The 20,338-nt window shown below is 43.8% G+C and overlaps 1 protein-coding gene across 1 annotated transcript; it reads left to right on the plus strand.

Moving 5' to 3' along the window:
• The first annotated feature begins 271 nt into the window (after positions 1–271).
• LOC119317522 (WRKY transcription factor WRKY24-like) lies at positions 272–4,390 on the plus strand. The gene is made up of 3 exons (XM_037591992.1): positions 272–1,121; positions 1,669–1,812; positions 3,419–4,390. The coding sequence occupies exons 1-3, from the start codon at positions 520–522 to the stop codon at positions 4,116–4,118; spliced, it is 1,446 nt and encodes a 481-aa protein (XP_037447889.1). The 5' UTR covers positions 272–519; the 3' UTR covers positions 4,119–4,390.
• The last annotated feature ends 15,948 nt before the right edge of the window (positions 4,391–20,338 follow it).

Below are 20,338 nucleotides of genomic sequence, written 5' to 3' on the forward strand. Positions count from 1 at the left end.
ACTTAAAATTACGCCGGCACCCCTGGGCCCGTGCCGCGTTTGCGTGCGGAGAACACTTTGCGCCTGAGATGAAAGAGAAAGTCAGCGACCTGACCTCCCACCATCGTCCATGCATGTCTCTTCTCCTCTCTCCAGAGGAGGAAAAGAACAGTGTCCACTCCCAGTGACTGCCGGCTTCCTCTCTCCTCGCGCCCCCCTCCGCTCAGTCCCTCTCCCTCTCTCTATCGCACAGACAATTTTGTCCTCTAGGGAGCACCAAACCACACATGACACGCCATCTCCCACATCTCTCTCCACAAAAGACAGGCAGCCTGCAGTTGCACAGCCTTTCCCTCCCTCTCTCGCGTATCATCTCCGTCGACCTCTCTCCACAAAGCTAGCTAGCTCTTGAGTCTTGAGTTCGTGTGAATTTGCCAAGCATAAAGCACGAGCTAGCTCTAGGCTGTCTTGCTGCCTACTTGGTATACTTGATATATACATACATACACACCAGAGAGGGAGAGAGAGAAAGGGGTAGTCATGTGCGACTACTTCTTGAAGAGGGCTGAGGGCCACCAGCAGGCCGGAGACCTCACCGACATCGTCCGAGCCGGCGGGGCCATGCCGGCTGGCTCTGCGGATCCCCCGTCGACGGCCACCGAGTGGCTGCAGCTGCCGGCTGACCCGATCCTCTTCCCGCTGCCCCAGACGTCGTCCTCGGACGGTGCTGGGCCGAGCAGCGCAGACGCTCTCGGTGACCCGTTCTCCGGCCTCCCGGATGCCTTCAGCACCGACTACCCCTCCTCCTCCGGCAGCGCCGCCGCCGACTTCTTCGACGCCGTCCAGGACGCGATGGGTGTCGGCATGGCCAAGCAGGTCGGCTTCGTCGACACGACCGGCTGCGGCGGCGGTGGAACAACTGCCGGTGCTGGTGGCGGGTTCCTGGACATGAGGAATCACCATATGTTTCCAGGGGAGATGCCGATGCGCGGGCTGTCGCCGTACGCGCTGATGGGCGGTGGCGCGGCGAAGCTCGGCGTGCCGATGGCCGGGCACGGGCTGGCGGCTGGCCCGTGCGCGTTCGACGCCGTCGCAGGGCTGCAGATGTCGTCCTCACCGCGTGGCGGGGGGATCAAGCGCAGGTTCGGCACCGGCCATCGTTAGCTAGCTGTCTGTTCAGTCAGATCTACACAAGTGCGCCTTAATTTCTTCGATTCCTCCCGACAAGTGTAATTAAGCACGGAGTTCCTTGTCGTCGGGGCACTGTTCAGGGGTTCGTAATTTAGGGAAAGTTTGCAGCTCCATTTCCTCCTACCGTGCTTAGTTTTTCCTCATTCTGCAACTCCCAACAATGTAAGGATCGAGATGAAAGAAGAAACTTAAATGCATCGCCAGCTTTGGGACATGACAAAAACAGCAATATTTTGTAGGAGTAGCAAGAAAAAAAATTTATACTTGAAACTCAATCTTTACATGTACACCAGAATACAAGATACCTAGACTATATCCCCCAGAGCTCGTAGTTATTACAACGGATTGAGACTTAGCAAGACTGTTACAACAAACCCTAGTTTTCAGTTTCCTTTAGCTTCAGATGTTTAAGCACATGTACTACTGGTTGCTCAAAACTCTGTGTGTGGATGCTGGATGGATGTCTAAATTAAGGTGGTGGTCTCGTGTTTGATGCAGGAAGAACCAGGCAAGGAAGGTGGTGTGCATCCCAGCACCTGCAGCAGCAGTGGCTGGGAAGACCACTGGGGAGGTTGTTCCTTCTGATCTCTGGGCTTGGAGAAAGTATGGCCAGAAGCCTATCAAAGGTTCCCCATACCCAAGGTACGACATGGAGCACCCTATTAATCTCTCTCTGCTGGTACTGGTATATAGTTGCATCTCTTTCACTCAGTCTCTCTCTCTCTCTCTCTCTAGTTCTCTTCTGCTCCATGTAGAGTATATATCAGGCCAGGGTATGTGTGCCTGTAATAATTATGGGGATCATGTAATCATAGTAAGAGCATGCATGCTCAAACTCACATAGATTCTCCTCCTCAACGAGGAGAGAAAACACTCGAACATATGCATTCCTCTCTTTTGTAATATTTCTAGTATCTGGTTAGTTGCAGAAGAATATGATAAGCTAGCTTGCATCTATTCCAACTGGCAAGTGGGGAAGCTAGTACCTCATTGAACTGTTATGTTTTCTTTTTCTGTTGGAGTTGTATTTATTACTTTGTCCTTTCAGCTTGACATCTCCAGTTTAATTGTACAGTTCAAACAATGTTTATAGTGCATTCAAGTAGGCTCACACTTTCATATTGCTTTCTCACCACAAGGATTATGTGTTGGGTTGAACAAATAAACCGACCATGTGGTGATCTCCTTCATACATTCATCAACATTTTTGCTGCTTCAAGTTTAGTATGAAATTAGCTTGTCCTATTTAAAGTTAATGCATGTCAAGAAAAAAGTTTGACCCGTGCACAGTTATAAGAAGATTGGAGATTATATATGACCTTACTTACTACTTTGGCAAACTAGCTAACTCAATATTCCATTCATCCAAAATATACATAAGATAACCAACCATTATTGGATTAATAATGTTTCAGTAGGTGGCTACATCTGGCATGCATATGCTTACACGGCTTCTTTTGTAAGACGTGGTTCATCGACAACTGAAACTAATCAACTTTCCTAGTATTGGTTGAAACTAATCTGTTTAAAATTAACAAATATGAAATGATTAAGTTCGGCAGGTTGGGGACACTCTGACACCATGTGTATACTTCCGAAAATCTTAACATCCTTTTGCAACTTCATTTTTTATTTTTTTATCATGACATAATTTAAAGCATTCTAATTATATGGTGGCTAAATAAATTAATATTTAAATGACATAAGTATGAGGTATTGTTTATCAAGGAATTGACATCCCATTGCCTAAGAAATGCATACTACAATGTCAAAATTTACACATACCCACCAGTCTCAAATAAAAATAGTTCCGCTCTTTAGCCTTTTCATTTTTCTTCTTATTAAAATACCTCTCATCTGCCAATTCATTTTTAGTCCTATGTCAATGTCATAAAAACAGAGCTATTTTTTCACAGGGAATAAAAAGAGAGCTAATTAACTCCACTTGTACTTGCATATGCCTTGTTTTAGTTGGTTGTGTGATGGAGGAAATGTTTTTTCAATTCTTTAATGTTTTTATGGTTTTACTTAACTTAGTACTATATATGTGTGTTAGTTGCATCCATGATGTTTCGTGGAAAGTTTGAAACACTTTATGATGTACTGCAGCAAACGGGGACACCAGTGTGTGCCCCTGGTCATCAAACAATTCCCAGTGATGTAACTAGGGTGTGGTAGTACATATCATATGCTCTAGAATCCACAATAGATTTCTGACGAAACTTTTTACCATGCATTGCATGTCCAGAGGGTACTACAGATGCAGTAGCTCCAAGGGGTGCCCTGCACGGAAGCAAGTGGAGCGCAGCCGGACGGACCCCAACATGCTGGTCATCACCTACACCTCGGAGCACAACCACCCGTGGCCGACGCAGCGCAACGTGCTCGCCGGCTCCACTCGGTCCCACTACGCGAAGAACAGCAGCAACACAGATGCAGCTTCGTCCAAGAACAGCAAGAACTCCTCGCGCAACCAGCACAAGCCAGTCGTCAAGGCAGAATCAAAGGACCAATCCGCCGCCACCCCGGCCGCGACGAGCACGACCACCACGGCGACCACAAGCACCGGCAACAACACACCTCCGATGGCTGTGAAAGAGGAGGCCGAAATGGAGAGAAGGATAGGCGGTGATACTACAGCAACGGTGGGTTATTACAGTGACCATCTCCTGCAGCAGATGTTCAGCCAGAGCTACAGGCCGATGATGCCCGAGGAGGCCGGCGGCTATCACCAGCAGGACGACTTCTTCGCCGACCTCACTGAGCTGGACTCCGACCCTGTCAGCCTCATCTTCTCCACGGAGTACATGGAGGCCAGACCTGGCAAGGAGAAGGCAGCAGCCAAGGACGACGTGGATTCATTATTCATGATGGACTGGGCGCCCGCTAGTGCTGCTGTTACTACTTCTGCAGGGAGCGCACTTGAGCAAGGGGACATGGGTTTATGAGTTTTGACGTCAATTAGTTACCTTAAAACATACCAGGCTTGCACCATCGATGCATGTGCAAATGCAAACACCACATTTGAGGACATCTCTAGCTAGATATAGGCTTGAAATAACCTTGATGATAACAGGAGCAAGAAAAGATAAGTATGGGTTTCCCCCTCTCTCTTTACTCTTTATATTAGTTATTACACACTGATGCGTGCTCCTTCCTGATGTTATTGAGTATGGTTTTGTTGGAGATGATCTAGTATATAGTACATTTTTTTCCTGGTACATTCAGATAGTAGGAGGTAAGACAAACACTTCAACATTTGGTGTCCGTCTTACTTTCTGAAGAGTGCAATGGACAATTATGAGGAACAATGGGAGGCTATGTCTGTGTTGTATTGGTGGGACGTCTTTAATTCAGCCTCGGCGCTTGAGAACCATGAGCCCCTCATGGTGTTGTTGACAGTTATGTGCAACCAAAGTGTGACCCCGGTGCCGATATCAGTTGTTCTCTAGCCTCTCGCACCATATAATCAAATTCATTCATAAGGATAAGAGTAGCTACCTTTTTAGCCTTAGGGTTGTTTATAACAGGTAACTCGTAGAACAATATTTGCAAAGTGGAATGAGTACACATAAATCTTCATTCAAGTTTAAGAACAAGTGCTAAAATAGCTTCGGAGTAACCATTGGTTCTTTTAAGAATAGAAATATCAATGCAAACCAATGTTCCCATACAAGTAAAGAGTTCCTAAACAATGTTTTCCCCTATGATGTTCCCACTTCCCGTCACAGAAAAATTTGTATCCAAATTTGCGGGAATTTCTATTCTATGGGCCTTACCATCCTCACCTTTTTCAATAACAAACTCATACATGATAGCAACTTTGAGCAAGCAAACAAGCAAACAGAAATATTTTTGTGTTTTTGTAAAAAAAATAGAAGCAGGGGAGATGAAATGAGAAGCAAAGGCAAATAAAAATAAGAGCAAGTAGATGATATTTTGTGCAAAGGTACTTGATAGGTTTTGGTGATGTCTCCCTGGCAACGGCGCCAGAAATTCTTCCTACTACCTGTGAGTATGTTGGGATTTCCTCGAAGAGGAGAGGAAGAAGTAGTACAGTAGAAATAAGTATTTTCCTCAGTTAAGAAGCAATGTTATAATCAAGTAGCAGAACCACACAGAACCTCGTTAGTAGCACCTGCACACACAAAAATAAATACTTGCACCCAACGCAAACAAGGGGGTTGTCAACCCCCTCGGCAGTTATTTGCAAGAATCAAATCTCATAGTGGTACGTTGATACATCTCCAATGAATCTATAATTTTTTTATTGTTCCACGCTATTATATTATCCATCTTGGATGTTTTATATGCATTATTATGCTATTTTATATCATTTTCTGAGACTAACTTATTAACCTAGTGCCCAGTGCCAATTGCTATTTTTTCCCTTGTTTTTGCCTTTACAGAAAATCAATACCGATCGGAGTCCAAATGGAATGAAACTTTTGGACGATTTTCTCTTGGACCACAAGACACCTTGGAAGCTTTGGGAGGAGGCCAGAAGAGCCACGAGGTGGCCACAAGCTCAGGGGCGCCCTCCTAACTTATGGGGGCCCCGTGGCACTTCCAACCCTAATTCTTCTTCTGTAAATGCCCAAATATTCCCCGTACACAAAAGGGCACACCAAAAATACTTTTCCGCCGCCGCAAGTTTCTGTCTTCGTGAGATCCCATCTCGGGACCTTTTCTGGTACTCTGCCGGAGGGGGATTCGATCATGGAGGGCCTCTACATCAACCTTGTTGCCCTTCCGATGATGTCTGAGTAGTTTACCACAGACCTATGGGTCCATATCTTGCAGCTAGATGGCTTCTTCTCTCTCTCTGATCTTCAATAAAATGTTCTCCTCGATGTTCTTGGAGATCTATTTGATGTAATCTTGTTTTGTGGTGTGTTCGTTGGGATCCGATGAATTGTGGGTTTATGATCAGATAATCAAAGAATATTATTTGAGTCTTCTCTGAACTCTTTTATGCATGATTTATATAGCTCTATATTTCTCTCCGGTCTATTGATTTGGTTTGGCCAACTTGATACGTCTCCATCATATCTACTTTTCCCAACGCTTTTGCTCTTGTTCTGGACTCTGATTTGTATGATTTGAATGAAACTAAACCGGACTGACGTTGTTTTCAGCAGAACTACCATGGTGTTGTTTTTGTGCAGAAATAGAAGTTCTCAGAATTGGATGAAACATTTTGGAGGATTATTTTGGAATAAATAAAAAATACTGGAACCAAGACACACTGGAGGGGGTGCCCCAGCTTCCAACTAGGTACCAGGGCTCGCCCCCCCCCCTCTGGAGCATGGGGCCCACGAGGACCCGCTGACCCTAATTCCAACTCTATAAATTCCTATTTTTTGAGGAAAAAAAAGAGAAGAAGTTTCGTCACATTTTACGTTATGGAGCCATAGCCACCTCCTATTCTTCATCGGGAGGCCAGATCTGGAGCCCGTTCGGGGATCCGGAGAGGGGGATGTTTGGTCTTTGTCATTAGCAACCACCCGCCATCACCAATTTCATGGTGCTCATCGCCGGGAGTGAGTAATTCCTCCATAGCTTGCTGGACGGTGGTGGGTTGGAAGAGATTCATCATGTAATCGAGTTAGTTTTGTTAGGGATGGATCCCTAGTATCCACTATGTTCTGAGATTGATGTTGCTATGACTTTGCTATGCTTAATGCTTGTCACCAGGGCCCGAGTGCCATGATTTCAGATCTAAACCGTTTATGTTTTCATCATTATATCTATGTTCTTGTTCCGATCTTGCAAGTTATATGCACCTGTTACGTGTTACGATCCATAAACCCCAATGTGATAATAATTGGGATACTTTCCGGTGATTACCGTAGTTTGAGGAGTTCATGTATTCACTATGTGTTAATGCTTTGTTCCGGCTATCTATTAAAAGGAGGCCTTGATATCCCTTAGTTTCCTTATGGACCCCACTACCACGGGAGGGTAGGACAAAATATGTCATGCAAGTTCTTTTCCATAAGCACGTATGACTTTTTACGGAATACATGCCTACATTATTGACGAACGGGAGCTAATTCTGTGTCGCCCTAGGTTATAACTGTTATATGATGAATATCATCGAACGAAATCACCGATCCAATGCCTACGAGCTTTTCACATATTGTGCTTGCTAAGTCGCTACTGTTGCTGCTACTATTACAACTGCTACAAAATCACTGTTATTGCTGTTACTGTTACTATTGTTGTTGCTACTATTGCTATCACTATCAAACTATCATATTACTGTGGTACTGATCACCTTGCTGCATATATTAAATCTCCAGGTGTGGTTGAATTGACAACTCAACTGCTAATACTTGCAAATATTCTTTGGCACCCCTTGTGTCGAAGCAATAAATTTGGATTGAATACTCTACCCTAAAAAACTATTGCGATCCCCTATACTTGTGGGTTATCAAGACCTTTTTCTGGTGCCGTCGCCGGGGAGCATAGCTATATTTCTTGAGTTACTTGGGATTTATATCTATTTATCACTATGAAGAATCTGAAAGATACCAGAACCAAGATCGTTCCCTCTAAGATGAGGGGAGGTAAGAAATTGCCATCATACTCTGCACTTGATTCACCTTCTGTTTTGAGTAAGGTTCCAACACCACCACATGCTATTAATCATGACATGTCGCAAGTTATCGATGATGCTACTTCTGCTTTGAATGATGCTAGTACTTTGCTTGATGATAATGTGCCACTAGGTGAATTTCTTGATGAACAACTTGCTAGAGCAAAAGATATTGAGAATGCTAAAACTGGTGAAATTATAGAAGCTCATGAAATTATTGAATCTGAGAATTATGAAACACCTATTAGGCCTAACTCTAATAGATATGAATTGCCTGAGATACCCGAGGGTTATGTTATGGATGGAGAGGTAGCTAGATACTTTCTTGCTTGTAAGGATAGAGATGATCTTAAGAAATTATTATGCAAGTTGAAAGAAAAATCTTTCAAATGATAGAATTAAATATGATACTAAGTTTTCTACTTCAGTTATCTTTGTTAGTGATGAGGATTATGAATTCTCTATCGATCAGAGTTAATTACTTTGGTTGAATATGATCCTATCCATGGCTATGGAACTGAAACTGTTGTGGCACATCTTACTAAGCTAAATGATATAGCCGCCCTATTTGCTCATGATGAGAAAATTCGATACTATTACATTCTTAAGTTATTTCCTTTCTCATTAAAGGGTGATGCTAAGACATGGTACAATACTCTTGCTCCTGTTTGTGTGCGTAGTCCCCAGGATATGATTTATTACTTCTCTGAAAAATATTTTCTTTCTCATAAGAAACAAGCTGCCTTGCAGGAAATATTTAACTTTGTTCAAATTGAAGAAGAGAGTCTCCCACAAGCTTGGGGGAGGCTTCTCCAATTGCTTAGTGCTTTGCCTGATCATCCTCCTAAGAAAAATGAAATACTTGATATCTTTTATAATGGACTAATCGATGCTTCTAGGGACTTCCTAGATAGTTGTGTTGGTTGTGTTTTCAGGGAACGAACTACTGACCAAGCTGAGAAATTGTTGAATAATATATTGAAGAATTATGATGATTGGACACTCTCTAAACCACCTCCTAAACCCACTCCGAAGAAGAGAGGTATTTTATTTCTCAGTCCTGAGATATGCAAGAGGCAAAGAAATGTATGAAGGAAAAAGATATTAAAGCTGAAGATGCTAAGAATTTACCACATATTGAAGAAACAGATGGTCTTCACACACCACCATAGGTAGTGGAGGTAAATTCTCTTTCAATGTTTGATGAAGGTGATATCCCTTATAACATACATCCTAGTCAATGCTTATATGAATTTGAAAATTACATTATGAAGCAAGATCATTTCAACGCTTATGTTATGAAATAGTTAAAACAAAATTCTGATATGATTGCTTGCTTAAGTGACTTGTTATTTAGAATCACTAATGATGTCAGAGGAGTAGGAAAACATGCTTCTATGGTTCATACTCAGTTAGAACAAGTTGCTAAATCTCAAAGTGAGTTACTCAATGAAATGAATAATAATATGAATGATCATGTTGTTAGAGTAATGACTAGAGGAGGTAAAATGACTCAGGAACCTCTCTATCTTGAAGGTCACCCTAAAAGAATTGAACAAGACTCTCAAAGAATTAATACTGATGCACCTAGTCCTTCTAAAAATAAAAATAAAAATGACAGGACTTTGCATACTTCTAGTGAACCTGAGATAGAAAAAAATTCTAAAGATAACAATGATGTCTCTATCTCACGTGCTGAAACTCAATCTGGTAATGAACATTCACTTAGTGATAATTAAAAGGATAATGATGATGTTCATGTTCATGCTCAACCAGACAATGGTAAAGAACCAGATAATGATGTGGAAATAGAACCTATCGTTGATCTTGATAACCCACAACCTAAAAATAAACGTTATGATAAACGACACTTTGTTGCTAGGAAACATGGCAAAGAAAGAGACCCATGGGTTCAGAAACCCATGCCCTTTCCACCTAAACCATCTAAGAAAAAAGATGATAAAGAACTTGAACGATTTGATGAAATGCTTAGGCCAGTCTTTCTGTGTACTCGTTTGACTGATATTTTAAAGATGGCCCCTTATGCTAAATACATAAAAGATATTGTCACTAATAAAAAAACACATGAAGCTGAAATCTCCACCATGCTTGCTAATTATTCTTTTAAAGATGGAGTACCTAAGAAACTAGGAGATCCAGGAATACCAACTATACCATGTTCCATCAAAAGAAGTAATGTCAAAACTTCTTTATGTGATTTAGGAGCTGGTGTTAGTGTTATGCCTTTCTATTTATACCAAAGACTTGTTTTGAATAAAATCACGCCTACTAAAATATCATTACAAATGGCTGACAAATCAGCTGCCATACCTATTGGTGTTTCTGAGGATGTGCCCGTTGTGGTTGCAAATGTTACTATCTAACAGACTTTGTTATACTAGATATGCCCGAGGATGACAAAATGTTGATTATCCTTGGTAGACCATTTTTGAAACATGCAGGGGCTGTTATTTATTGCAACAAAGAAAAGTCACTTTTCATATCAATGGTAATGAGCATACGGTGCACTTTCCGAAGAAACAATTTCAAGTGAATGGTATTAATGTTATTGAAAAATCTCCGACAATTACTATTGGAAGTTTTTAACTCCCTCTACCTACTGTCAAAAATAAATACGAAACACTTATTGTTGGGGAGATGCTTCTCCGTTGAGGTAACTTAGTGTTATAAGAAGATTCTTTGGGTTCATGCTAACCGAAAATGGTTGTTAATAAGACTTGCTCAACCTTATTAATGGATTATTTTCGAGAGGCATGTGTTTGATGAATTTAGTAGGCACAACCTTCTGTGCTCACTTTATATTCTCTATTATTTTTTTGTTAAATACAGGAAAATGCCATGTTTATCCTGTTTTCTGAATTTTCCATGCAATAAAAAAGTGCCCAAAATAAAAGTGCTCAGAATGGCCTGAAATTTTACCACGATTTTTTTCTAAATATTTAAGAATTTTTGGTGCAAATAACATCACTGGGGGGGTGCCCACTGATGCGGCTTGAACTATGTTGGTATTTCCCCAAAGAGGAAGGGATGATGCGGCACATCTATGGTAGGTATTTCCCTCAGTGATGAGGCCAAGGTTATCAAACCGGTATGAGAACCACGCACCACTATGTAAACGGTACATGCACACAAAGAACAAATACTTGCAACCCGACGTAAAAGAGGGGTCGTCAATTCCTCCCGGGTAAAAACATAGATAAAATTCTAATAGATTGGATAAATAGATCTCGCAGGAACGCGAGACAAAATAAATAAATAAAAATTGAAGAAAGGTACTTTGGGTTTTTGGATTAATAGATCTGAAAATAAAAGCGAATAAAAATAGATCTCAAAGGCAAATATGACAAAGAAGAGACCCGGGGGCCGTAGATTTCACTAGTGTCTTTTCTCAAGAAAAATAGCATATGATGGGTAAACAAATTACTGTTGGGCAATTCATAGAACTTCAAATAATTATGGCGATATCCAGGCAATGATCATTATATAGGCATCACGTCCAAGATTAGTAGACCGACTCTTGCCTGCATCTACTACTATTACTCCACACATCGACTGCTATCCAGCATGCATCTAGTGTATTAAGTTCACAGAGAAACGGAGTAATGTAATAAGAACGATGAAATGATGTAGACAAGATCTATTCATGTAGGAATAGACCCCATCTTGTTATCCTTAATAGCAACAACACATACGTGTCATGTCACCTTTCGTCAATGGGATTGAGCACCGTAAGATCGAACCCATCACAAAGCACCTCTTCTCATGGCAAGAAAAATTGATCTAGTTGGCCTAACTAAACCAAAGATTCGAAGAAGAAATACGAGGCTATAAGCAATCATGCATATAAGAGATCAAAACTCAAATAACTTTCATGGATAAAATAGATCTGATCATAAACTCAGAGTTCATCGGATCACAACAAACACACCACAAAAAGAGTTACATTAAATAGATCTCTAAGAGACCATTGTCTTGAGAATCAAAAGAGAGAGATGAAGCCATCTAGCTACTAACTACGGACCTGTAGGTCTACAATGAACTACTCGCGCATCATCGGAGAGGCACCAATGAGGATGATGAACCCCTCCATGATGGTGTTTAGATTGGATCTATGGTTTCTGCAACTTGCGGCGGCTAGAATTGTGTTTCGTCGATACCCTAGGGTATTTCGATTTTCGGGGTATTTATAGAGCAAAGAGGTGGTGTGGGAGGCGGCCGAGGTGGGCACAACCCACCAGGGCGCGCCTGGGCCCCCAGGCGTGCCCAGGTGGGTTGTGCTCCCCTCGGAGCCCCCCTCTAGTACTTCCTTGGCCCAACTTATGTCTTCTGGTCCAGAAAAAATCTCCAAAAAGTTTTGGTGTGTTTGGACTCCATTTGGTATTGATTTTCTGCGAAGTAGAAAATAAGCAAAAAAATAGCAACTGGCACTGGGCACTATGTGAATAGGTTAGTCCCAGAAAATGATATAAAGTTGCTATAAAATGATTGTAAAACATCCAAGAATGATAATATAACAGCATGGTATATATACATTGGAGACATATCACCCACTAGGAACCAGGGCGCAGCACACCCACTTGGCATGCCCTGGTGGGTACTGAGCTCCACAAGGCCCTCCTCACTTATCCCTTCAGCCCATATCATCACCTACCTCCAAAAAAATCACTCCAGCTATGTTTCTCTCTCGTGTTCTTGCTCTCAAACCCGCGGATTTTGATCACTTTGCATGAAGCTCCGTTTATGACATTGTTTAGGGGGTTGCTAGTTGGTATGTGACTCCAGTGCTCCAATTAGTTTTTGTTCTAGTGGTTTACATTTTGAGTGATTAGCTACTCTTGGTGCATTCATTGAGTTCCAAGTAGTTTGAATGCTTGATAAGGTCTCTAGACATTCGTATGAGTAGTTGCTATAAATCTTGTAAAGTTTTGTTGACAAAATTTTGTGGCCTGAAAATTTCAAAAATTTGTTCATACAAAAAATGTACCTCTTTGGGAGGAGTTCTTAGAGGAGGAGGTCCTCTAAGTCATCATCGAGTGGGGGCTCGATACAACAGTATTGTGTTGAGCCAAGTGTGAGCTCGATGCTGAATGTCGAGACTAAGTCGTGCTTATGGCCATGTGAGGAGTTCATGATAGGAGCAGGTATTAAGGAAAAAATTGAGGACTATGTTCACAACACCGAGCTTGCTCCCTTCATCATTGATAACTGCACTTGGCACTACCATCTTTCTGAATCGTACACCAAAAATTTTAAATATTCTAGTGATTCTAGAGTTTCTTTTAGTCTTTATGATAGTACCTTCACCGTGCCTCTAGAAGAATTCGGTGTTGCATGCAAAATTTCGTATTGGGGTTCGCTAGACGAACCACCAAAATCTGAGTATGAGGCTTTCTTAACTAGTCTATGTTGTAGTGAGGATAGAGGAGTTACAGAAGCTAGAATAAAAAGTATACAATTCCCCTCCAGCCGTTACTTTGGATCTTTCACTACTAGGGAAAAGGCTAGCAGCAGCGCGGGTTCTAGGTATATCAGTAGCGTGGGGACCGGCGCTACTAATAAGGCGCTACAGCTAACCCGTAGAAGTAGCGCGTGCGCACCCGTGCTACTGCTATACAAGTGTAGCAGCAGCGCGCTTCGTGGAAGCTCGCTACTGCTAATAGCTCTAGCGCGCTTTGCCTGGATGCGCTACTGCTACTGTGGCGCTGCTGCTAACTGTTCTTCACTCGCTACTACTAATTTTAGTAGTTTTTTCTTTTTTCTGCATATTTGTTTTGTATATGAATAGGCTTTATACAATAATCTTTAGCATATGATACACGTACAAATGTAATCATAGCATATACATACAAATAGTCTCATCAAATCATGTCATCATCATAATCATCATCCAACACAAAGTGGTCTCTCGTCATCATATCGAAAATAGCGATACAAATCTTGATTATTTGCAACTACATCGTCATCCATCTAAACAATGATATACGCGAGAAGAGCCATCACTTTGTGTGAACCTAAACTAACTACTGGCTGTCGCTCGGAAACTGGAAACTGGTACACCCGGGCCTGACATTCCGGCCACTTGTTGTATACTCTTGGCATAGCAGTTCTTCTCCATTGATGATCTATACACCTGCATCATCACATGAGTCGATGATATACAACATACATAGTTGAGAAACAGAAAGAGACAGACTTGGCAAAAATAGAAGCAACATGTCATAAGCATAAATAACAAAGTTCATCGTACCCAAATTGCCCTAACTAGAGTGATCTTCGCTGGTCGAGGAGGATGGTATAATTACATCACAAATAAAGTTTTGTCATGCATAATGCAAAGTTTCGTCATACAGATAGTATGGACTAAATGGATACATTGTCATATATCGACAATCACTCCATGTCGTGACATCCATACAAGTCAGGGAGATAGTCCCTGAGCTTAGTGAAAGGCTTCAGGTCGAGACGCTGAGCGGCTACGCGTGTTCGAACGTCTTCCCGCGACATTTGTCCTTCTTCGTAGAAGATCCCTGTTTTTTCGATGACCTTCTTCATGATGATTTGGGAAAGTTCACGCTGGATGTGATAGAACTCAGCTCGAAGTCGATGATCCTCAATATCTCCTAAGTTCTTTGCCCATTGTAGAATATGGGCATCGCCGGATGTAGGTGACATGTGAAGGTTCTGGTGATCCCGTCTGTACTCCAGCATCTGGTGTAGGACATAGAATTCATCATTAAGAGAATCACTCGGTTGCTGGATATAGTAGAAGTGGGTCTTATGGCTGAAGGTGGGCCTGCCGTCCTTTTTCTTCTTGTCCTTGACCTCTCCACCCCGTGTGCCGTAGTAAAACATAGCACTGTCGAGAATAGACTTGCTGTGGGTGTAATCCTTTTTGTTAATGTTCTTCAACGAGTCCAAGTAAAGAGCGTGGGAGTATCGGGGGTAGAGGATGATGAGGACGGCGCACCCGCCACTGCGCAAAATAAGTACACCTCAAATTAATTAGACTCCACTGTGCAAATGAATGATTGAAATCAAAGGAAGGATATCTGCGCAGATGACTTACATGGGATGATAAGGCACGAGAATCGCCTCCTTGTCCTTATTGGCGAGCATGAAATTAACGATGTATTCCCTCGCGTATTCACAGTGCTTTGTGCAGACTCCCAAGAAGGCATCGTGCATGAAGTACGGGTCAGCGACACATATATGAGGTATCTGCTCAACCCCGATGAGGTAGTTCATGTGCAAAGCATAAAGGCGGACAAACGCAAAATCCAGCTTCTTCAAGTGAAACATGTCGAAGATGTAATCGAATCAAAGGAAGAACTTCTCCGCGGGGAATGTGTCGACGTACGACAATCCCCGCGGCACGTTAACCACGTAGAGTGGGTATCCTGGATGTTTTCAGGCGATGATGCCTTTCTCTATCCGCAGCACATCGTCATGAAGTCTCCTTAAATCTCCGAATCTGGCCACTAGCACTACTTCAGGTAGGATTGGTTGACCGTGGATATGCCATTTTGCCGCACCGGGGATATCTAAACGGTCTTGAACCCGAGGCTGCTGAGGCGGCTGGATCATAAAAGCAGCTGTTTTGCCTTTCCTTGGTCTCTTCCTAGACTTCTTTACTACCGGAAGGTTGCCAAATTCTCGTGGCACGGTTTGACACTGGCCACGGAAACCTTGAAGACTTCCGGGGGGATCGGCCGACTTTGGAACAATGGTTCCTTCGGCTCCATTATCGTCGCCTTCCTCACGTCCACCTTCTGGTCGCCGATGGTGTACAATATGGTGCACGGGATTTTGTCGGCCTGCAAAGAAAAGTCTACGACGTGAGACATCCGAAAGGCAACAAAAATGGGAGATTATACATTTATTGAAGGGGCCCGGTGTGACAGATACCATGAGGGCGTCAAGCTCAGCCAAAGACGAAGCACCGCCGAGCACGTCTGGTGCCGTTGCCAGTGCTGGAGCAGGTGCAGAAGCCGGTGCGGGAGCAGGTGCAGGAGCCGGTGCGGGAGCAGGTGCAGGAGCCGGTGCGGGAGCAGGTGCAGGAGCCGGTGCGGGAGCAGGTGAAGGAGCCAGTGTCGGAGCAGGTGCAGTTGCAGGTGCTGGTGCAACTCTAGTCGAGCTGCTCCTGACGAAGTTAGCTAGGGGAAAGTCTGCCGCTTTTTTTCTGGATTTTGCCTGCTCCTGCTTGGAACGTTGACTCCTTCCCGGTGCGGCAAATCCCGGGCACTCGATATGTCCTATTTTGTAGCACAAGTCATGCCAAAATTCACAGAAAATTTCGGCATGCCTTTTGCTAAAAAGTGGACAAATCGAGAACCTGAAATTTGCCGAAACGGAAATGAATCAACATTCCAGCAAAACATAGGCCACTCAGCTTCATTCCCTGGAAACAACAAAGCCACTTGGGCACAATCGAACCACTTCAAGGAAAAGATATAACATGAGCAAACACTATTGAGGAATTTGCATATAACATGGCCACTTCAATGAAAAGATATAATCAACAATAATGGAATATGCAAATGAACATCAATGACATATATCATATAACAACAATCTTGTTTTTTGTTTACATAGAAACAATTAGTTTTTAACCAAGTTTTTGAAAAGAAAAACAATTCTATTTTTTGTTTATAGCTAAATGCCATAGCTACTGTTTTTTATTTATAGCTAAATACTTTTGTTTTTTGTCTAAAGCTAAAAGTCTAGGAACTCCATTTTCTCTAACCCTTCTGACCTCACCGAAATTTCCACATCAAGACCTTAGTACCTACACCGAATTTCTTCAAAAATATTCAGGTCCATAGTCCAAAAAATTCAAATTTCATTTGAATGAAATTTGGAACAGATTCAGGTCCATAGTACAAATAATTTTTTATAGCTAAGTGTTTTTTGTTTATAGCCTCTGTTAATTTAAATCTAAATGCTACTATTATTTACATACCATCTATTAATTTAAAGCTAAATGGAATTACTATTTAAGCATTTTCATAAAAATTTGCCCTAGCTAATTTCCTAAAAAAATTGCTAATCATTTTTCCTAAATGCTAAAAAATGCCTACTGCCCTAAACAAATCTGGGTTTCATATGAACACCTAGGTTTCATATGAAGATCAACACAGCATCAACATATATATTAATTGCCCTAGCAGAGAGAGAGGAGGGTAGGGGAGAGGAGAGGTAGAGCCTTACGGTCGGCGGCGAGGGCAGGCTCTGGCTCAGGCGGCGGAGGTCCTGGGTGGGCTCGGGCGACGGCGGTGAGGTCAAGGGAGGCGACGGTGAGGTCGACGATGGCCTTGGGCGGCTGTGAGGTCGAGGGCGGCCTCAGGCAGCGGAGGTGTGGTCGAAGGCGGCCTCGGGCGGCGGCGGTGTGGTCGAAGGCGGCAGGGTGACGACGGTGATGGATCAGTTGGGGGAGAGGAGGGAGTGGAGGGTGAAGGACCTAGCAGAATTTTGAGCCCGCGCGGCCGGGGGTTAAGTCAAACTAGCCATAGCACGTTTTGCCGAAACGCGCTATAGCTAAGTTAGCTATAGCGTTTTCCAGCGAAACGCGCTATAGCTATTCATTTATGTTTTATTTTTATTTTTATTTTGTTTTATTTACATTTTCTTTTTTCATTTCTCCTTTTTCTATTTCTTTCATTTTCATTTACTTCCCTACTTGTTTTTCTAATTATTTTCTTTTTCATAGCAGTAGCGCTCTACAACATAAATGCACTGCTACAAAGTTTTTAGCAGTAGCGTGCTTCTAGAAGAAGCGCTACTACTATTCCTAGCCTACCGGCACCAGCGAGGGAATTATAGTAGTAGCGCTTTTCCGCGCAGATGCGCTACTGCTACAACAATGGTTGTAGCACTACTAGGAAAAGGCATGTTAGTGGCGCACCTGTTTTGGCCATTAATGGCGCACTACAGGTGCGCCACTATCATCACACCATTAGTAACTAATACTAATGGCGCACCCCTAGTGCGCCATTAGTATACCAGACAGTAGTGGTGCACCAGGAAGTTCGCCATTAGTATGTCCCGTGGTGCGCCATTAGTATGCCTCCCAGGGGGCCATATTTACCTTGTGCTCTGGGTTACTAATGACGCACTACTAGGCAGTGCGCCACTAGTGTGTTTATTGCAGTGCGCCACTAAAGTGTTGTGTGGTGAACCACTAGTATGAATATTAGGAATTTTTCTTTTCTTTTCTGATATTTGCACAGGTTACAAAATATATTACAAAACAGAATATAGACAGCACCACACAGCAATAGCAGATTTATCGAATACAATAAAAGATTAGTCTCCGAATTCAAAAGACCGAACAAAGTTAGAACATTACAAGTCTCGAGACCGCGAGTAGCGAGTTTGTCTTCACATTACAAGTCGATATCGATCATCTAAACTACCATCACATAGAAGAGATCTGCGGTCATCACGATTAGCATCATCGCGATGAAACTGGTCTTCATCCGGTTCCTCCTCCGCTCCCTCCTCTCTCCCACTAGATAGCGCGCGTATCTAGCTTCCGCCTCCGCCCTAGTGGTGTACCCTTTGTAACTGTTACCGTTGTAATGGTGAACCTGTCTCCGACACCATCAAGAACTTTCTTGATATTTGTGTAGTCTTTCTTCGACTGACGGTCCGAGTCGAAATACGTGGCCATGGAATATTTCAGGCTTAAGAGGATGAGTGTGCAATGTGTGTCACTGTACAAAACATGGGATGTTAGAAAAAAAGAATGATTGAAATCTAAGAAATCATATGTTATGGGGCGGTGAGGGGATGACTTACTCGGGAAAGTAAGGCACGAGGAAGTTATCCTTATCTGGGTTTGCCAAAATGACGCCTTCGAGGTATGAACTCGCGACTTGCCGGTCCCCAGCGCTGCCCAAGATCTTGGCACGCATGTAGAAGGGGTCGACTATCATGATGTCCGGGGTCTTGTCTCTAATGATCCGCATCTCCATACTCAGCGAAAATAGCCGAACGAAGGTGTAGTGCAGCGGATGAAGGTTAAACATAGCGAAGATGTCATCAAACCGTAGGATAATCATACCCCCGATGGCGCTATCCACAAATCCCTTGCCCTCTGGCACCTTGGCCACGAAAACCGGGTATGCCACATCATTCTCTCGGAGACGTCGCTTCTCCAAAGAAAGAACACTGTCATGCAAACTCCGCATAACACCGATTGCAGCATTGAGCAGATTAGTCTGTAGCATCGGCCTACCCGCCACATGCACCCTCCTCGAGATATCCTTAGGTGAAGGTGACCAGTTCTGAGCACGGATCGTACTCGGTGCCGGCTGGCTCGCACCCTTGTTACACTTTCTTTTTCGTCCCTTCTTCTTCTGCTGTAATGGGATCGAGTTCTGCTCACAGACGACCTTCTTGAGTGTGTTGGGGCTGATAATATTTCGCACCTCGGCTATCTGAGGCTCGGTGAAGGCGGCAGCTGGAGGCGTCTCCTGAGAACTGAACGCCAGACGACGCCTGTTGCAACTGGGTTTCTCTATGGTACCATCTAGATCGTCTTTTGCAGGGTTGGGTTCTTGAGAAGGAAGCCCCAAGAATTCGTCACCGTACCCATGTTCGTTGAAGTACTTATCAACATTGGTAAATGTACCGTCGTTGTCGTCGTCAGCATCGTCCGGATCCTATGCCATATGCATGTCTGGATCATGTGCCATATCCATGTCCGACATGTCCGGTAGCGTTGCGGGGGTCTTGCCATGGCTTGGCGCGGGCACGACTGGCGGTGTTGTCTGTGGGGTGGTGTCCCCCGCCCCCAAACGAATCTGGCTCCTCGGCCAAAGCATGGGCCAGCTTATGCAAGCGCTAAGGGTCATCACATCATCTTCATCGGCCCCATGGGGTCGATACTGAGGTAACATGTCGTCGAAGCACGACAGCACCCGAACTAGTTGAACCCTATAAACGGTGGGTGGCATCTGATTACCGTGGAACACGCGGCTGCCCGGTTGAACGATTCTGCCCTTGGCGACATCGACCAACTCATCGTTCATGAAGTGCAGGAGAGTGCACGAAACGTCGGCGGCGCCCTACGAAAACATGTATGGCGTCAGGGATGCCCAGTCAAAGGCAAGGAGATGAAGTCATCGGCCGAGAGGCTTAATTAGTTACCATGATGGCGTCGAGCTCGGCTAATGTCGAGGCACCGCCAACGGCGGGCGTGCAAGTGATAGAGGGGCCGCTTGCTGCCGATGTGCCGGCCGGCGTATTCTTCCCACACCCGGGTGTATTAAGCTGCAATGCCGGCGCCGCCGTGGGAGACACCAATGCCGCCGCCGTCGCGTTGCGCGAGTTGCTGCCCGTGAAGCTGGGAATCGGGGGCGGCCCCTGTTGGCCGCCCACAATCCACGCCTGCAGCCCAGAAACCAAGGTAGGCATAATGGCAGTGATCGTCGCTCCCAGTTGGTCTTGCACTTGCTCTTCGACGATCTCTGGAATCCGCGCTACTTGCGCTTTGAGTTGTTGAACCTTGTGCTCCTGGCTTTCCAAGCTAGTCTTTCTCTCCTT

Source organism: Triticum dicoccoides, chromosome 6A, assembly GCF_002162155.2.
Source record: "Triticum dicoccoides isolate Atlit2015 ecotype Zavitan chromosome 6A, WEW_v2.0, whole genome shotgun sequence".
In the NCBI taxonomy this organism is placed as follows: domain Eukaryota; kingdom Viridiplantae; phylum Streptophyta; class Magnoliopsida; order Poales; family Poaceae; genus Triticum; species Triticum dicoccoides.